Source organism: Megalobrama amblycephala, linkage group LG23 (genome assembly GCF_018812025.1).
Source record: "Megalobrama amblycephala isolate DHTTF-2021 linkage group LG23, ASM1881202v1, whole genome shotgun sequence".
NCBI lineage: Eukaryota > Metazoa > Chordata > Actinopteri > Cypriniformes > Xenocyprididae > Megalobrama > Megalobrama amblycephala.
In genome coordinates this window covers 18,411,631-18,430,025 of record NC_063066.1, presented here as the reverse complement: position 1 = coordinate 18,430,025, position 18,395 = coordinate 18,411,631, and the positions used below count along the sequence as shown (strand labels likewise).

Here is an 18,395-nt window from a genome sequence, read left to right as displayed (position 1 = left end):
TAATGGTTAAATAATAAAGTGTTGAGGCTGATGTTCAAGATATTCTGATTGAAATGCCTGACAACTGATCTCTAATTATTTGTACTTTAAAACATCAAACAAACAATGGCAGATTGTAAAGACCGATTGCAGATGTTTTGTAATGTTTTCTCTCTGGAATTTCCTCATTAAAAAAAGATAAAGACAAACCCTTTAGTTCTCATTCCAGAAATTGACTCTAATATGTTGTACAGTATTCTATTAATTATTCATGGTAATCATTTTTTTCCCATGACCTGGTGTAGTAATTGGGAGTGATTATGATGTATCGCCTGAAAGTGTGAAAAAAATATGCAAGGGTGTTTGGAATATATATTGGAGTGTTTGCAATTCCCTTGTCAATCATTTCAGCTACTTGAAGACCCGGTGTAGTGTCTTTCTGCTCTGCACATCTTGCAGGATATAATTTACACTGTGAAAAATGAGAACAATGAATCTTGCAAGTAATTTATGATGTTTCCTCTTGGATTGAGACTGAGAGTGTGCTTTTTTTTTTTTTTTTTTTTGCCTGTGAAATTCAACTCAAGACTTCCCTGCCATTTCTGGAACTATATTAAGCTCTGTTCACCTCTCTTCTTTTGTCTTCCCCTTTATAAACACCTTTCTCAGCAAGGAAAGGTTGACTGACAGCAAAACGCTCTCATATGTTCGATTGACAGGGAGTTGAATCAGTGAGAGTTTCAAGATTTTTACAATTTCATTATTTTAGTAAAGATTTGGAGATATTAATTTATTAGATAGATAGATAGATAGATAGATAGATAGATAGATAGATAGATAGATAGATAGATAGATAGATAGATAGATAGATATTTCAGCATAAACACATCAATATTCGTGAGCTTAACCATGTCATGACAGGACCAAAATGATGATCTGATTATGTTTTTCATTTATGCTTCTTTCTCCCTTCTTTTCAGCTACTTTAAAAAGTTTCAGTACTGTGGCTATGCACCTCACGTCCGCAGCTGCAAGCCAAACACTGATGGCATCTCATCTTTCGAGGACCTTTTGGCAAACATTGTGCTGCGCGTCTTCGTCTGGGTTGTCTCGGCAACAACATGCTTCGGCAACATCTTTGTGATCTGCATGCGATCCTACATTCGCTCTGAGAACAAGCTCCACGCCATGTGCATCATCTCTTTATGCTGTAAGATCAGATACAAAATATCATGCAATGTCATTTTAAAGTGTGACTTAAGTGTCCAAGTTTCTAAATAGATTTGACACTTTACACTGACTTTAAGATTGAAGTACACTGCTCATCAGCTCCTAGAAAAAGAAATTTCACACATAATTAGTCTCTTTTTAGGTGTATTTTTTTTTTTTTTCTTTACCTCTAGCATTGATCAAAATACTATGGAAGCTTGTTTTCACCATGAAAAATAGGTAATTAGAACATTTTATCTCACACTTCTTACTTTTTTCTTGCAATTTTGAGTTTAAACACAAAAAGACTTTTTATTCTGAATTGTGAGAAATAAACTTGGAATTGTGTGTTCTAAAATCTGAATTGCAAAATAAAAACTCAAGAACAAATTCATAATTGTGAGACGAAAAAGTTCCAATTAACTTTTTTTTATTTTTTTATTCTGTGGCAGAAACAAGCTTCCATAAAATGCTGTTTAGCCTGACATGGATTAACGTAAAAGTGCTTGGTGTGATTTTAACTGGAAATTCAGGATTTCTCTAGCCTGGGTGCCAGCCCGAACCCCGCCCACAACATTTTTTGGACGGGAAGTTCGGTCTGGACTCGGTCCATTGTGGAGTAATTATGCTCGGCTCCCAGAAGGCCGAGCCAATCAAATTGCCAGGGCGGGCTTTAATCGATGATGGACAGGCTATCTGCGGTTACGTAACCACCCACGTCATCAAAGAGCGCTTGGGGAGTTTGATTGACAAGCGATCTAACCAATCAGAACGCCGCATCCGCCATGTTGTCCAACAAAGCAGTCAGGAGTTAGAAGATTAACATCGGTGGAGTTAAACTTGAAAAATTGTGCATATTGACGTCTTTCCGCGTTTGAAACAACATTCATTCTCATGTTCATTCATGTTTATTTGATGCTATAAATGGACTAGTAGGAAGAGATGATCGGTTCACGATCATGGTCACAACACATTAAAGAGCCACAAAACGGTTTTTATTGTTTGAATTTTTTTAATAACTACACAGTTTGAAAGCTGGGACTTTGTTTAATATCATAAGTAACCTGCTCTGTCTCGTCTGTCGATGTGTTGTCAGTTTCCTCTTTGCTCTGTGATGTATTTTTTACTCTGTGTGGCATGAAAGCGCCACGGCTTGTCGGACAAAGCAACAGTAACTAAGGGGGGCTTTTGCGAAAAGTCTTTGCGAAAGGTCAATTAGTTTACAACGATGATTGCTGTTGTTGAAGAACTGAGATGTGTAGATTCCGCCATCGCGTCCGTTATAGAAGATATCGACAGCGCATTAATTTTAAAAGAGGAACAGAGGACCGCGATCAAGGCATTTGTCGATGGGAAATGCCTTTGCCGTCCTTCCTACGGGATTCGGCAAAAGTTTGATTTATCAGCTGGCCCCGATGGTCGCTAAGAAGAGTTCTGTTGACAACTATGCGTCACTCAACATACGTTACTTACTCTGTAGCTCTGATTGGTTGTAGGTCTATCCAATTGAGGTCTTTCCTGGATCGGTTGAAATACGCCCCCATAATCAAAGCCCAATGGAGCAGTATCAGACTCATATTCTGACTAGAATTGAGTATGACCACGTCAGGCTAGGATTTCTCATTAAGATGAGAAAAAAAATTAAGTACACTAAGGGCCAAATATACTAAACAGGGCAAATTAGCATGAGAGCGCAATTCCGAAACAGCGCAAGATGGGAGTGGAAAGTTCTGCACATGATCTACTGACGACGCGCAAATTAAAGAACAAAGACACAGCCGGATCATTTCCGTAATGACCAATGCAATTCTAGTTTATTCTACATGCTTTTTTGGACCGGTAAATAATGGTGCAAATACCAGTAAATTGACTAGCGCAAACATTAGTAAATTACCTTGCATGATTCATTTAAACACTGTCCTCCCATAAATTTTGCGTCTGAAAGGGAATCTCCTACAAATGCATATGCAATAATGTCAGCCACAAAAACAACTGTCCAACTGTTGTTCAGTGCAATTTTTTCACTACGTGTCTGTAGTAAATCCTGACAGTAGCTTTTTAACTCCAAAAGAGAGTTTGCGCTGGCAGTAGTTGTTAGTAAAGCTGGCCCAAAAGTCAACGGTGCTCTCTAGAGAAACAGGCTGATAGCCTGAGGGCAGCTCATAGCCATCCAGCAGCATTCAAAGTCTGCGTTTACCCGACAGTGTTCACTCTTGATTGAAGTACCGCCACATGTCTCACTTTTTATTGCACATATTAATTCACCCATACAAACTGACCACTGATGGACGATGCAAATGCTATGTTTGATTAACAATTTCCTAATTCATATTGCGCACACTATAGCCTTCTCCCAAAGGAAATAGCAAGCCATGAAATGAAAGTAGTTCTTTGATTTCTGCTCTTTGATGGGCTAAATAAGAGGATATCAAAGTTGTGCACTGGGCATCTGTATGCTCCAGAGAGCACTGCCATTGGCGTTTCAGATGAATGTAGCCTAATTCAGACTACATGGAAATCAATTGTTCAGAGTGTTCACTTTGAAGTGTAGATGACAACACTTAGATGTAGCAACATTTACAATTCTTTTTTACATTTATATTTAATTTCTGTTTTACATTCACCTACTAACATACTCTGAAGGTGTCCTGTGGGATACTATCACCAAGATGAAATCCTTTAAGTCCTACAAGTTGCGAGGTGGGGCCTCCATGGATCGCATTTGTTGGTTCAGCACATCCCAAATGCTCAGTCAGCTTGAGATCTGGGGAATTTGGAGGCCAAGGCATCACCATTCCTGCACATTGCAGATGCTTTCGGCAGTGGACAGGTCACCATGGGCACTCCGACCAGTCTGCAGCTATGCAGCCCCATACGTGGCAAACTGTGATGCACTGTGTGTTCTGACACCATTTTTATCATGGGCAGCACTAAGTTTTTCAGCAATTTGAGCTACAGTAACTCTTCTGTGTGGTTGGACCAAATGGGCTCCCCACATGCATCAGTGAGCCCTGGGCGCCCCATATCCTGGTTCACAGGTTGTTTTGGTTGGTACTAACCACTGCATACCTGAAACATCTCACAAGACTTGTTGTTTTGAAAATGCTATGACCCAGTTGTCTACCAATTACCATTAAGCCCTTGTTAAAGTTAATCAGATCTTTTCACTTTTTTTGTCAGTGGTGTTAATGCTGTGTCCGATCAGTGTAGGGAAACTGAGGTGTGTGTGTAAAAGTGGGTTAAATTATTTAAATATTATATTTTATGATATAAAAGGAGGGGCCTTGGATCGGACTTGTTTGTTCAGCACACAGATGCTCGATTTGATTGAGATCTGGGGAATTTGGAGGCCAAGTCAAACTTGGCTCCTCAAACCATTCCTAAACCATTTTTGCTTTGTGGCAGGGCACATTATCCTGCTGAAAGAGGCCACAGCCACAGGAAATACTGTTTCCATAAAAGGGTGTACATGGTCTGCAACAGTTCTTAGGTAGGTGGTACACGTCAAAGTAACATCCACATGGATAGCAGGGCTCAATGTTTCCCAGCAGAACATTGCCCAAAGCATCACACTGTCTCAGCTGGGTTGGCTTCTTCCCATAGTGCATTCTGGTGCCATGTGTTTCCCAGGTAAGCGACGCACATGCACCCAGCCATCCACGTGATGTAAAAGAAAACGTGATTCATCAGACCAGGTCACCTTCTTCCATTGCTCCGTGGTCTAGTTCTGATGCTCATGTGCCCACTGTTGGTGCTTTCGGCGGTGGACAGGGGTCAACATGGGCACCCTGACTGGTCTGTGTCTATGCAGCCCCATACACAACAAACTGTGATGCACTGTGTATTCTGACACCTTTCTATCAGAACCAGCATTAACTTCTTGAGCAATTTGAGCTACAGTAGCTCGTCTCTTGGATCAGACAACACGGGCCAGCCTTCACTCCCCACATGCATCAATGAGCCTTGGCCGCCCATGACCCTGTCGCCGGTTCACCACTGTTCCTTCCTTGGACCATTTTTGATAGATACTGACCACTGCAGACTGGGAACACCCCACAAGAGCTGCAGTTTTGGAAATGCTCTGACCCAGTCATCTAGCCATCGCAATTTGGCCCTTGACAAAATGTTCACTTGCTTCCTAATATATCCCACCCACTAACAGGTGCCGTGATGAAGAGATTATCAGTGTTATTCACTTCACCTGTCAGTGATCATAGTGTTATGCCTGATCTGTGTATACATTACTGTTCAAAATTTTGGGTTCAGTAAGATTTTTTTTTAACGTTGTTCAAAAATGTCTCTTTTGCTCACTAAGGCTGCATTTACTTGATCAAAAATACAGTAAAACAGTAATCATGAAATATTATTAAATTTTCTGTTTTAATTATGTTAAAATTTAATTTATTCCTGTAATGGCAAAGATGAATTTTCAGCATCATTACTCCAGTCTTGTCACATGATCCTTCAGAAATAATTCCAATGTGCTATTTGAAATAGAAAGCCTTTATAACTTTATAAATGTCTTTACTGTCACTTTTGATCAATTTAATGGATCTTTGCTGAATAAAAGTATTAATTTCTTTTAAAACAAAAATAATAAAAATAGCCTAACACCATGCGGACTGGTCTTTTGACCTTAATAGCACATTTGTGCAGTTTGTTGCTATTACAGTAACAGGGTCACATTAAAGCATTTTCTTGGAAACTTCAATAGAACTCACGCCACTCAGCTGGACATGTAAATTGCACTTTGGACATCATAATTGACCCACCATCTGCCTCAGGCATGGTCTGGTAATGCTGAGACTACACAATTTGCTAAATGCTATACCGTCCATCACCCAATATCATGTTGATCGTGCCTGAATTGCTCAATATTGTTTCCTGTGACAGTGTAATCGTCATAGGTAAAGTTTCTCTGTTAAAAGTCTGTGGGTGAGAAATGCTATCAATTTTTGGGCGCCTGAAGGGGGGAGATGAGTTAGACTTGGAAAGTGACAGACTGGTAATAAAGGTTTCTTTATTTTCAGCCTGCTGCCAGATTTCATCAAGAGTTTGTATTATACATTGTGCTTGGTTGATGCAAACTGCTGCAAAAAAAAAAAAAAAAAAAAAATCATTCTAATACATTTACCCCTGGTTTCACAGACAAGGCTTAAGCTAGTCCTAGACTAAAAATACATGTTTTGTCTCAAGATGCACACCAGTAATGTTTTTTTTTTTTCTAGGGTACGTTTATAAAAGCTACTTAAATACCCTATTGAACAAAGGCTTAATCCTTGCTTAGTCTAAGTCTGTGAAACCGGGCATTCGTTTTTATTTATTTCAAAATATTCATATGTAAATCAATCAATATTTTAAATTAATAGTTTTGTATTTATGTAGTTGAATAAATCATTTGCAGTGCTGGTAATGTATTTGATTAAGTAGTTTAATTCAACTCAAAAACTGAAACTCAAACAGTTTTTTAGTTACAGTATTATCTGTATTTCCTGAAGTGTAAAATATATAAGTAACACATAAAAATGATGTTAACCTCATCTGTATTCCTCTAGCTAACAAGCTTCCTCTCTTTTCTCTGCTACACAGGTGCAGATGGTCTGATGGGTGTCTACCTCTTCATGATTGGCGCCTATGACCTGAAGTTCAGGGGCGAGTATAACCGTCACGCTCAGGCCTGGATGGATAGTGTACCCTGTCAGGTGATTGGATCTTTAGCCATGCTGTCAACAGAGGTGTCAGTGCTGCTCCTCACATACCTCACCCTGGAGAAATACATCTGCATTGTCTACCCGTTCCGGTACCTGACCCCTGGTCGCAGACGCACTGTTACCATTTTGGTGGTTATCTGGATCTTGGGCTTTGTTATTGCTTTCCTGCCACTGGTCTTTAAAGGGGTTTTCAAAAACTTCTATGGAACCAATGGCGTTTGTTTCCCTTTGCACTCTGAGCAGCCAGAGACTCTTGGAGCCCAAGTCTACTCCATTGTGATCTTTCTGGGTACGTGAGAATCCCTAATCTTTGTTAAAAATATGTTCTTTTGGACAAAACAGCACAACAGTCATGTTCTGGCAGTAAAAATCTCAGTCATTTTCTCCACAGAGTAATAGATTTTTAATGATTCTGTATAAATCTTTTAAGACAGACCCGCCATGAGCTCTGAGGTTATTAATCAACAGAGTGTGTGTGTTTCAAAAATACAGTAAAATACACTAATAAAGTTAAAAACACTAATATTGTGAAATATTACATTTAAAATAACTGTTTTTTTTTTCTTTTAAAGGTAGGGTAGGCAATTTCGGAGAGACTAACAATAGCAATCTAGCTTTGAAAGCATAAGATCCCACCCTCCCTCTAGAGCATCTCCAAAGTCACGTCTTCTCCAAAACACATGAACGCGTCTCGAGAGGCGGAGTTAAATTAGCTGATGTCTCAGCATTACAACATTACAATAATAATGAATGTAAACAACTTACAGAGCTCTTACTTGTACCACCTGACTGCTGCAGATTCATTTCTGCGTTGATTGTGTTGCCATAGAAACACATAAATCTGAGTCTGAGGACGTGAACAGGTCCGGGTAGAATGTCACAGGTTGCGATCTCATAATTACGGTTATGACATGGTGTGAACGCAGCATTTATTTATTTCAAAATACTTATATATAAATAAATCAAAACTTTAAATCAATAGTTTTATATTTATTAGTATATCATTTACATTTGGAGAAAGAGTGCTGGCAGTTGCAGAAAATAACATTTAAAAAAAAACTGATGCAATCTTGTGCCTTTTTCCATATAGACTATTTTTTGGCATTGGTTTATAATGTTGCTTTTCTTCTCAGAACTGGTTGGTTTGGTTTATGTATGCTTTGGTTTGTAGCTTAAAATCAATCAATGGGAAATTAGAACCAAGACTTCTAAAAAGTGGTTGGTCATTGTTGCTCTCCGTTAAAGTTTTTTAAGATTAAAAAACTTAAGATTCCTCCTCAAAATGTTTGCTTTTTTTTTTTACTTTTTTTTAAACTAGCTTTACTGTTTTAACAGCGGTCAGAGTTGATGGACTCTTTTGTTCCTGGAAAATGTTCTCTCTGTGAGGGCTCAATTTGTTTGTGTGATAGAGGTCATATGGAGAGGTCTAAGTTTAGATTGGAGGAAAAGACAAGGGTGAAGAAATATTATTGAGAAAGCTTTGAGGAAATGTGGTGGGGTCCAGCAAGTCCAATCATCTCAACAATAACTTAATCTTTTTTGACCTGAAAGGTTTAAAGTGTATTGTTGCGGCATTTATGTTTTGTATTGAGGTCACCCTTCACATTGATGAACACTTTTCACTGTTATATATCATGTTAAAAACATATCCTTTTTCCAAATAGGTCTCAATCTGGTGGCTTTTCTCATCATCGTACTGTCTTATGGAAGCATGTTTTACAATATCCAGAGAACAGGAACACAGACGACCAAATACAGCAACCACATTAAGAAAGAGCTGACCATTGCCAAACGCTTCTTCTCCATTGTCATCACCGATTCTCTGTGCTGGATTCCCATTTTCATCCTCAAGATTCTTTCACTAATGGAGGTCGAAATCCCCGGTAAGTGCCTCACGGGGCCCATTTAAAGTATTCAGGGTCATCGATTTTTTTTTTTTTTTTTTTCAAGGATAAGTTTGAAATTGAGCTGATGCTGAACTTTTTTCATCTTTTTTTATTCATCATTCTCTTTCATTTCACATCGATGTCTGTAAGTATTGAAAAGAATAAAGAGGTCCAAACATGTACATGTAACACAAAGAGCATGCAAAACTTTTCTCTCATAATCTACTGTACAGTACTCTCTCCCTCACGTTGTTACAGACCTGTATGCATTTCCTTCCTCTGTGCATTCAAAAAGAGACATTTCAATCATTCTTTTGCATATAATTACAATGAATAAGGGCTGGAGCTTTTAAGCTTCAAAAATAATGCAAAAGCACCATAAAACTGCGATAAACATAGTCCAATCTGAAGTGATATTATAGATGTGCATGAGAAACTCCAAAGAAGTTGTCATTCCATTGATGATCTTCCACTCTTTCAAGTCACTGAGTTTTGTGAATAAAACATTTGCACAGAATCTGTGAACTGATTTGTTCACAGATTGGAAATCATATCAGTTCCTCGTACAAAGCCATCATATGTCTTTAGAAGACTTTATAGTGCACAGGTCATGTCGACTACTTTTATGAAGATCTGTATTCAAAAATTCATCTTTTGTATGTCACTGAAGAAAGAAAGTCTTACAGATTTTGTACAGCATGAGGGTATATAACGACAGAATATATACCTATGCCTTCAAAGTATGTTCGATGTGCAAAAACATTAACTGCTCTTTTCATCCACATAATATTCAACAACGGCTGGGCAAATGACACTGTATTTCACTACGATTACTTCTGAGACATTTCACTGTAATGTTATAGTTTTTGTTCCCAACCTCTCTTTAAATAATGATATTTCCAGAGATAATTAATGGGCAGTTGTGAAGTGGACTGCCTTGTCGAAAATGATTTTTCAAAGAAAAGCAATCAGTAAAAAATGACATGAGATATCAACCCTCAATGCATAATTTTCCTCCCCATTACTCTTCTGGAATGAACCCTCTGCAGGAACCATCAGCTCGTGGGTTGTCATCTTCATTCTGCCGATCAACAGCGCTCTGAACCCCATCTTGTACACGCTGACCACGCGCCCCTTTAAAGAGACACTGCTCCAGGTGTGGTCCAACTACAGGCAGCGGAGACCCCTACTCAGCAGCCATCCGCCTCATCTGCCTTCCTTTACATGGCAGGAAATGTGGCCTCTGCAAGAAAACAGCCAAACCCTTTGCTCCCCGGACTACCTGGCGCATCCGTCTGAAATGTCCAACAACTCTGGGACCACCCAGTTACTGCCCCTGGAGGGGTCGAAAGGGACATGAAGTGGTCTGATGGGGTCCTGCTATCCGCATCACCTCATGTTTCACACTCATTCCGACAGAGCATACATTTTTTTGTATGTTTGTGGATGTCTCCATACATGTCCTCACTCAGAGCAGGGATAATAATGATGCAGTGCATTTAAGGAGTGTTTGCCGTTGTGTTTGTGTGTGCGTGTGTTATTAATGACAAAAAGAGACAAAGACGGAGAGCAATATGTTTGCAACCCCTGCTGAAAAGACCTGCTGGTTTGTGCTGGTCTAGCTGGTTTATCAATGGAGAATTGCTGGTCAAAGGGACTGTTCAGTCAGCTCATTTGATTTTCTTTCTTCTGCAGAACACAAAAACAATTTTGTGTGTGTTTTTGTCTATAAAATGAATGTCAGTGGGGTCTAAAACAAGGTTTTTATAATTAATTGAACTAAAAATAAGCCTATAAAATATTGTTACTTGAAATAAGAACAAGAATACGGAAGAGGATTAGGGTCAAGCAATAATAAAAAATTAAAACCATCTAGAGATTAAAGTTGTTCAATTTCGAGAAAAAAGTCGAAATAAAATGTTGAGAATAAACTCATTAAATTACGAGAAAAATGTCTTTAAATTTCGAGAAAAAAGTCTAGATAAAATGTTGAGAATAAACTCGTTAAATTACGAGAAAAAAACTTGTTAAATTTCGAGAAAAAAGTCGAAATAAAATGTTCAGAATAAAGTAATTAAATTACGAGAAAAAAGTTGTTAAATTACGAGAACAAATTCGTTAAATTATGAGAAAAAACTCGTTAAATTTCGAGAAAAAAGTCAAGATAAAATGTTGAGAATAAAGTCATAATTTAATGAGTTTATTCTCAACATTTTATCTCGACTTTTTTCGCGAAATTTAACGAGTTTTTTCTCGTAATTTAATGAGTTTATTCTCAATATTTTATCTCGACTTTTTTCTCGAAATTTAAATGAGTTTTTTTCTCGTAATTTAACAAGTTTATTCTCAACATTTTATCTTGACTTTTTTCTCGAAATTTAACGAGTTTATTCTCAACATTTTATCTCGACTTTTTTCTCGAAATTTAACAACATTTTTTTCACATAATTTAACGAATTTGTTCTCATAATTTAATGACTTTTTTCTCGTAATTTAATGACTTTATTCTCAACATTTTATCTCGACTTTTTTCTCGAAATTTAACGAGTTTTTTTCTCGTAATTTAATGACTTTATTCTCAACATTTTATTTCGACTTTTTTCTCAAAATTTAACAACTTTAATCTCGAGATGGTTTTATTTTTTTATTATTGCTTGGCCCTAATCCTCTTCCGTACAAGAACATCATATGTGACCCTGGACCACAAAACCAGTTATAAGTCGCACAGGTATATTTGTAGCAATAGCCAACAATTGTATGGGTCAAAATTATTGATTTTTCTTTTATGCCAAAAATGCATATATTAAGTAAAGATCATGTTCCATGAAGATTTTTTGTAAATTTTCTACCTTAAATATATAAAAAATTATTTTTGTGAGTAGATATGCATTGCTAAGGACTTCATTTGGACAACTTTAAAGGCAATTTTCTCAATATTTGGATTTTTTTTGCACCCTGAGATTCCAGATTTTCAAATAGTTGTATCTTGGCCAAATATTGTCCTATCCTAACAAACCATACATCAATGGAAAGCTTATTTATTATACAGTGACCCTTGCAGAATCTGTGAAAATGTGAATAATTTGTAACAAAATAAGAGGGATCATACAATATGTATGTTATTTTTTATTTAGTACTGTCCTGAGTAAGATATTTTACATAAAAAATGTTTACATATGGTCCACAAGACAAAAAAAAAAATGCTGAATTCATAAAAATGACCTGTTCAAAAGTTACTGTGTGTGTGGTTACCTGGATGATCTACAACTGTTTTTTTTTTTTTTTTTTTTTTTTTTTTTTTTTGTGATGGTTGTTTATAAGCGCTTGTTTGTCCTGAGCAGTAAAACTGAGCTCTGTTCTTCAGAAAAAGCCTCCAAGCCCTGCAAATTCTTCAGTTTTCCAGCATTTTTTGCATATTTGAACCCTTTCCAGCAGTGACTGTATGATTTTTAGATCCATCTTTTCACACTGGTTTTCACCCCCCGGCTCTTAATGCATCGTGTTTCCTTCTGGAGCATCAGTGAATGTTTGAACCGTTTTTAATAGCTGTGTTTGAGTCCCTCAGTTGTCCTCACTGTGAAAAGATGGATCTCAAAATCATCCAGTCACTGCTGGAAAGGGTTCAAATATGCAAAAAATGCTTGAAAACTGAAGAATCTGCAGGACCTGGAGGATTTTTCTGAACAACAGAGCTCAGCTTAACTGCTCAGGACAAACAAGAGACTCATGAACAACCATCACAAGACAAAACAAAAAACAGTCATGGATCATCCAGGTAACCACACACAGTATTAAGAATTAAGCGTTCAAAAACTTTTGAATAGGGTCATATTCATAAATTCAGCTTTTTTTTTTTTTTTGTCTTGTGGACTTTATGTAAACATCGTTTATGTAAAATATCTTACTCAGGACAGTACTAAATAAAAAATGACATGCATTTTATATGATCGCACTTATTTTCACAGATTCTGCAGCACTGTATATATAATATATAAGCTTATATATTATATAAGCTTATTATATATTATATAAATCTCAATTTAAAAAAAATTGAGCCTTATGACTGGTTTTGTGGTCCAGGGTCATATATAAGTTTGTTACAACATGGAGGTTATGAAATGATGACAGACATTTTTGGCTAAACTCTATTTTAAGCTTATTAAGGAGCCTGGTGGGGGCATCAGCACACCAGCATCCAAAATACAACATACAGCTAGTGGCCAGCAAAGCTGATCTTTTCAACATGGACATAAGAGCACAATTTATTTGATTGTATTGTATTTATAAGCCATCGATAAGGCTTAATCAGTTTGTTTACAAGTAGTGACTCATCCACAGGATCTTTAACGACAGAGAAAATAAAGACATGGTTGAATAATAAAAGTGTTTACTTAGTGTTTTACCATACGTCCCGTTTGTTGTATTGATTAACAACTTGTCTTTTCAGTGTTAGTACTGGTGTGCAGCTATTTAGTGTTTAAGATGTGTTTTGTTGTCCACCTGAAAATGTGTGAGCATGTTAATGACTGCTGCTTTTTGTACAAAATGTAAATATATATTGTATAGAATTATTTTTTATCTATCCAAACTGGTTCAAGCACCATTCAGGTTCTTAACAGATGTTGTAGGAGCTCCTTGGTTTCCAGAACATACCATTAATTTTACTGTGAAGTACAAAGGCAGTCCTTAATTAGACACATCTGTCCGTCATTTTAATTGTCTTTCTCTTTCAAAGCCACAGGAGGAACAAAGTGATAACGTCCTCCCGGTGTTACCTTGTTTTTATTCTTAGATCATCAGAAGGACTGTTCACAGATTTTATTGAAATAAATCACTGTATGAATAGAAACCCATGCATTTTATTTGTTCATCCTTATTTGAATATTTTTACCCGAAATTGTCTGCCTGCACGCACAATGCCATCTTCATTCAGGGAGTCAAATATAAAGATGTAGTGGGATTAATCTCATGTCTATAATATATTTAGGCTATATTTCAATGCAAAAATTTAAATAAAGAAATAAGAAATTATATTTTGTTTTATGAAAATAGAATAAAGCCATAATTTTGGACTGAAAATTGACCTGACATGTTTTAGTGAGTTACCCAGCTGCCATTTTTTGATATAATGATTAAGAAATCTAAGCATGGACTTCAGGCTTTAATGTTGGATGACTCTGCGTTAGGGACCAAAAAGAGCCTGATTATTAATAAAATACCATTAGTAAGACTCTCACAGAGCTCCTCTCTTACATGTGGAAGTGTATAATTTACATCTGTGATCATTTACAAATAGCCTATTGTTTTCTGACTGCCAACCCACCGAATGAAGAGGATATTTTCATGTTTTCCTCGAGAAAATCCTGTTTTTTTTTTTGTTTTTTTTTATTACAAGTTATTCACAGAGATTACCTTTAATTTTATGAATGTAAAGATGACAAATAAAAATAATAATAATAATAACAATAATAAAACTTTCCTGGCATTTCATTGTTCGAATGCAATTCTTCCTCAACTCATTATCAGAAAGTGTCAGAGGTGAAGCTGTTGATATATTGCTTCATGCAAAACTCACCTGTTGTTAAATATAGGGGAAGTTTCCATATGAGTCACAGGTGGGGGATGTGCTATGGGTGTCAAAACGTAGGCTATGGTATAAGGATTCACACATCCATAAGGTGAAAGGCTATCTCTATTTTTAATACATACATTCTCTTTCTCCTACACATTCTGTGCTATTCACTATAATCATTACTGTTTCTAGTAATAACAAGCTACAAATGCCCTATAATAGAATATAACATTAATTAATTTAACTACAATTCTATCTTTTGGGACTGATATACATGCCGTTAAGACATGGGTTATCATGTTTTATCGTAGAAACCATGCCAAAACCAAGGGGCCAAACCAGTCACGTTTTTTAAATACATTTTAGCTTTTCTATAGTAAACTTACAAATTCACACTCCGTGTTCCATTCAAGTGTTTTTTTGTTTGTTTGTTTGTTTTCATCAGCAGCGTGAGGTTGTCATGGCAACCAGATATATCACACGCGAATGCTCAGTCTATTTGCGGGGGTAGAAAAAACACGTTGAAAATAATACAAAATCTCAAAGTATTCTTTTATTAAGCAAATCAAGGAGTGGATTACTCAGCCACCGCTTTAAAACAGATAACTTTTGGGCATGATTAAAGTTAAACGCACAATAGCAGGCACACAAACACTATGGTAAATCTTAGCCTACTGTAAATTTAGTTTATATTCTATTAAATCTATGTTTAAGTTTTGTTCTGGGTAAATTAAAGTGACTACACATGACACAGTCTGTTACAAAAAAATAAATAAATAAATACCAGCAGCTATTCAGTGTTTAAGATGTTTTTTTTTTCATCAGAAAATGTGTGTAGCATGTTAATGACTGCTGCTTTTTGTACAAAATGTAAATGTAGCCTATAGTGTATAGAATTACTTTTATCTAGCCAATCTTGTTCAAGCACCATTCAGGTTCTTAAGAGATATTCTAGGAGCTCTTTGGATTCCAAAGGAAATATCATTACTTATATTGTGTGGGCCAAAGGCAGTCCTTAATTAGAGACATCTGTCAGTCATTTTAATAGTCTTTTCTCTTTCAAAGCCAAAGGAGGAACAAAGTGATAACGTCCACTTTGTGTTACCTTTTTATTCTTGGATCATCAGAAGGAATAGTTCACAGAGTTTACACAGTTTGAAACAGGGACGTTCTATTCCATGGCCACCTAGCTAGTCCATTAAAGCCCTAAGCAGACCAAACCAGACCCACACACACACAAAAAAACAACTCCCTTAGTTCCTAAACAGAAAACGGGCCTAAAAACTGACAGTGGCATCTCCAGGATTTTTTTCTAGGGGGTGCGTCAATAATTTAAATATCCTGCACTGATTGCATTTTATTTATTTAATTTTCCATTTTGCCCTAAAATGACATATTTACAAAGTCACATTGTAAAGTTTGCACAGTCATTAAAGGATTAGTTCACTTTAAAATGAAAATTACCCTAAGATGTACTCACCCCAAGGGCGGAGCCAGGGGGTGGCCAGGGGTGGCTGTAGCTTGGCCACCCCTTTGGCCACCCCGCTCACAACTGCTGTTTCTTTTTTTTTCTTTTTTTTTTGTCTACTTTTTTTGATGACAAGAATTACGTTTATTTAAACGCAGAACCATCTCTTTAAGACCACAAAAAATTTGACTTTTCAGACGCGCACTCCAACTTCGCCTCATGCAGCGCCAGGCGCAAGTCAAACGCGCGCGGAAACGCTACAGGTGCCGGATGAGCTTCAGCAGAACAGCAGTGAACAGCGAACAATAACATTATTGCTTACGTAAATGTTTCTCAACTGGTGGGTTGCACAAATCACGCACAAATATGGCGCGCTGTACATTACTTACTATAAATAAAGCGTAAAAGAAACTACGAGCATGCAACGTTGTAGTTCTGTCGTCTATATTAAGTCATGACATAACCAAAAAGGCGATTAAAGCTGCGTTAAAACTGTGCATGCATGTAGGCCTATTTGAGATATATATGCGTCACATGTCTCTGGACTAAAATATTTTAATTGATAGAACTGTTGAAATTATTTATTTTGACAATATAGAAAGTTAAACATTTAGGCCCGGTTTCACAGACAGGGCTTAAGCTAAGCCAGGATTAGGCCTTAGTTCAATTAGGGCATTTAAGTAATTTTATAAATGTGTCTTAGAAAAAAATATTACTGATGTGCTTCTTGAGACAAAACAGTTGCACTGACATATTTTGAGATATCTCAGAGCAAGTTTCTTTCAGTTGAAACAGTTCAAACATGCATTTTAGTCTAGGACTAGCTTAAGCCTTGTCTGTGAAACCGGGGGTTAGTGTTTACTTTTTTTGGTTACTTTTTGAAACAGACAAAATCAGAATTGTTGAAGTACATTGATTATACATAAAATTCAATGAAGGTTGAATAATCTTTGAACTACAGTATGTACATGTCTCATCCATGGAGATGGACTCACCCTCAAGCCATTCTAGGTGTATATGACTTTCTTCTTTATGATGAACACAATTGGGTATATGTCGAACGTCACATGACCAAACCAGAAAACTGGTCTCATTGCATCCACTTGTCAGAGAAAGTGTTAACAGCAGTATGAACTGACGGCATATCTATGGACTTTTAAGGTAATCAGCGAAAATACGTAGTTCACATTGTTATGGGTGTTTTATTCTATTAAATATCTAAACGTTAATGTGAAGAAGAAAAATGAAAAAGCTTTTAAATATCAATCAGCATATGCAGGGGACATCAGTTATGCTCATCTTTGCTCGCTCCTTTTAAGTTATCTTGAATAAAACAGCTATTTTTTCATGAAGCACATACAAAAGACCTAAACGATCTAATCTGTTTTACAGAAAACTGAAGTTAGATTGTGCATAACCCCTATCGGAGTTATATTTATAAATATCCTGACGCATCCAAGGTTTATAATGGCAGTGAACAGGGGTCACGAGTATGAGCTGAAGAAAGTGCATTCATCTAAAGCAAAATGTACTCCACATGTCTCCAGAAGGTTAATAAAGGCCTTCTGAAGTGAAGCGATGCATTTGTGTAAGAAAAATATCCATGATTAACAAGTTAAGAAGTAAAATATCTAGTTTCCGCCAGACCGCCTTCCATATTCAACTTACAAAGAAAGTGTAACGACTCTCAAAACACTTTGTAAGTTGAATATGGAAGGTGGTCAGAATATTTATTAGCATTACTCTGACTGCAGTTCATCAGAAGGAAGAAAGTCATATACACCTAGGATGGCTTAAAGCTTGGGGTAATTTTCATTTTAAAGTGAACTAATCCTTTAAGTACATCAAGTCTGCCTCTAGGTGATCCTATTGCACAGTAAATAAAGTGGAAAGAGAAACTCCACTGACTGCCAACTTGCTATAATTATGGGTGATTCTTATGAAACCTGTCAAGAACATTATGTGAATACACAATCAAATTAAAGAAAGTGGGAATTGTTTTTTCTTCCCTAATGTAACGCATATCCGAGTGAAACTAGAGATGGACTTTATATTGATGCCACTCGCTGATCTTTATTTATTTATTTTATGATATGCATGGAAAAATCATTTATAATAAATACTATAATGTTCCATAAATAAACAAGAATGGTCAAATTTGATTTCATGGTGACTTTAAAGATTATGGGGGCACATGAGTTTTAAAAAAAAATAATGATATGCACAGATAGGCCTAGGCCTATATCTTTTATAATAAACACTGCAATATTAAATAAAAAAAACAAAGTGTTTATTTTTCATGAAAATAGGTCACATGCAAAAACAAATCTGTAATGGTCCCCAAAATTAGCTTCTTCATTGTTTATTGTTTTCTGTTTATTTTGTTTTATTTATACCGTTCTATGATCTCAGATTGTAGAGCGCCTCCTGGGGTCTAAATTAAATGTTTTCCTGACAGCTAAACTGAATGACAGTAAAGCCACGCTATCCTACACACGTGTGACTCGTATCCATATGAGTTCATGATCAAAAATTCATTCACGTTTTATAATTCCGGCGCGTTTTTATGA

The 18,395-nt window shown here is 36.5% G+C and overlaps 1 protein-coding gene across 3 annotated transcripts in view; it reads left to right on the top strand.

Annotated features, from left to right (window-relative positions):
* Positions 1-10,592, top strand: part of rxfp1 (relaxin family peptide receptor 1) — a 72,395-nt gene extending 61,803 nt beyond the window's left edge. For all 3 annotated transcript variants that reach the window (XM_048176908.1, XM_048176907.1, XM_048176906.1), the window contains 4 exons: positions 960-1,189; positions 6,778-7,188; positions 8,564-8,782; positions 9,835-10,592. In XM_048176908.1, the coding sequence (XP_048032865.1) occupies positions 960-1,189; positions 6,778-7,188; positions 8,564-8,782; positions 9,835-10,145 (1,171 nt within the window). In that variant the 3' untranslated portion in view covers positions 10,146-10,592. The remainder of the gene's footprint in view (positions 1-959; positions 1,190-6,777; positions 7,189-8,563; positions 8,783-9,834) is intronic.
* Positions 10,593-18,395: the final 7,803 nt, after the last annotated feature.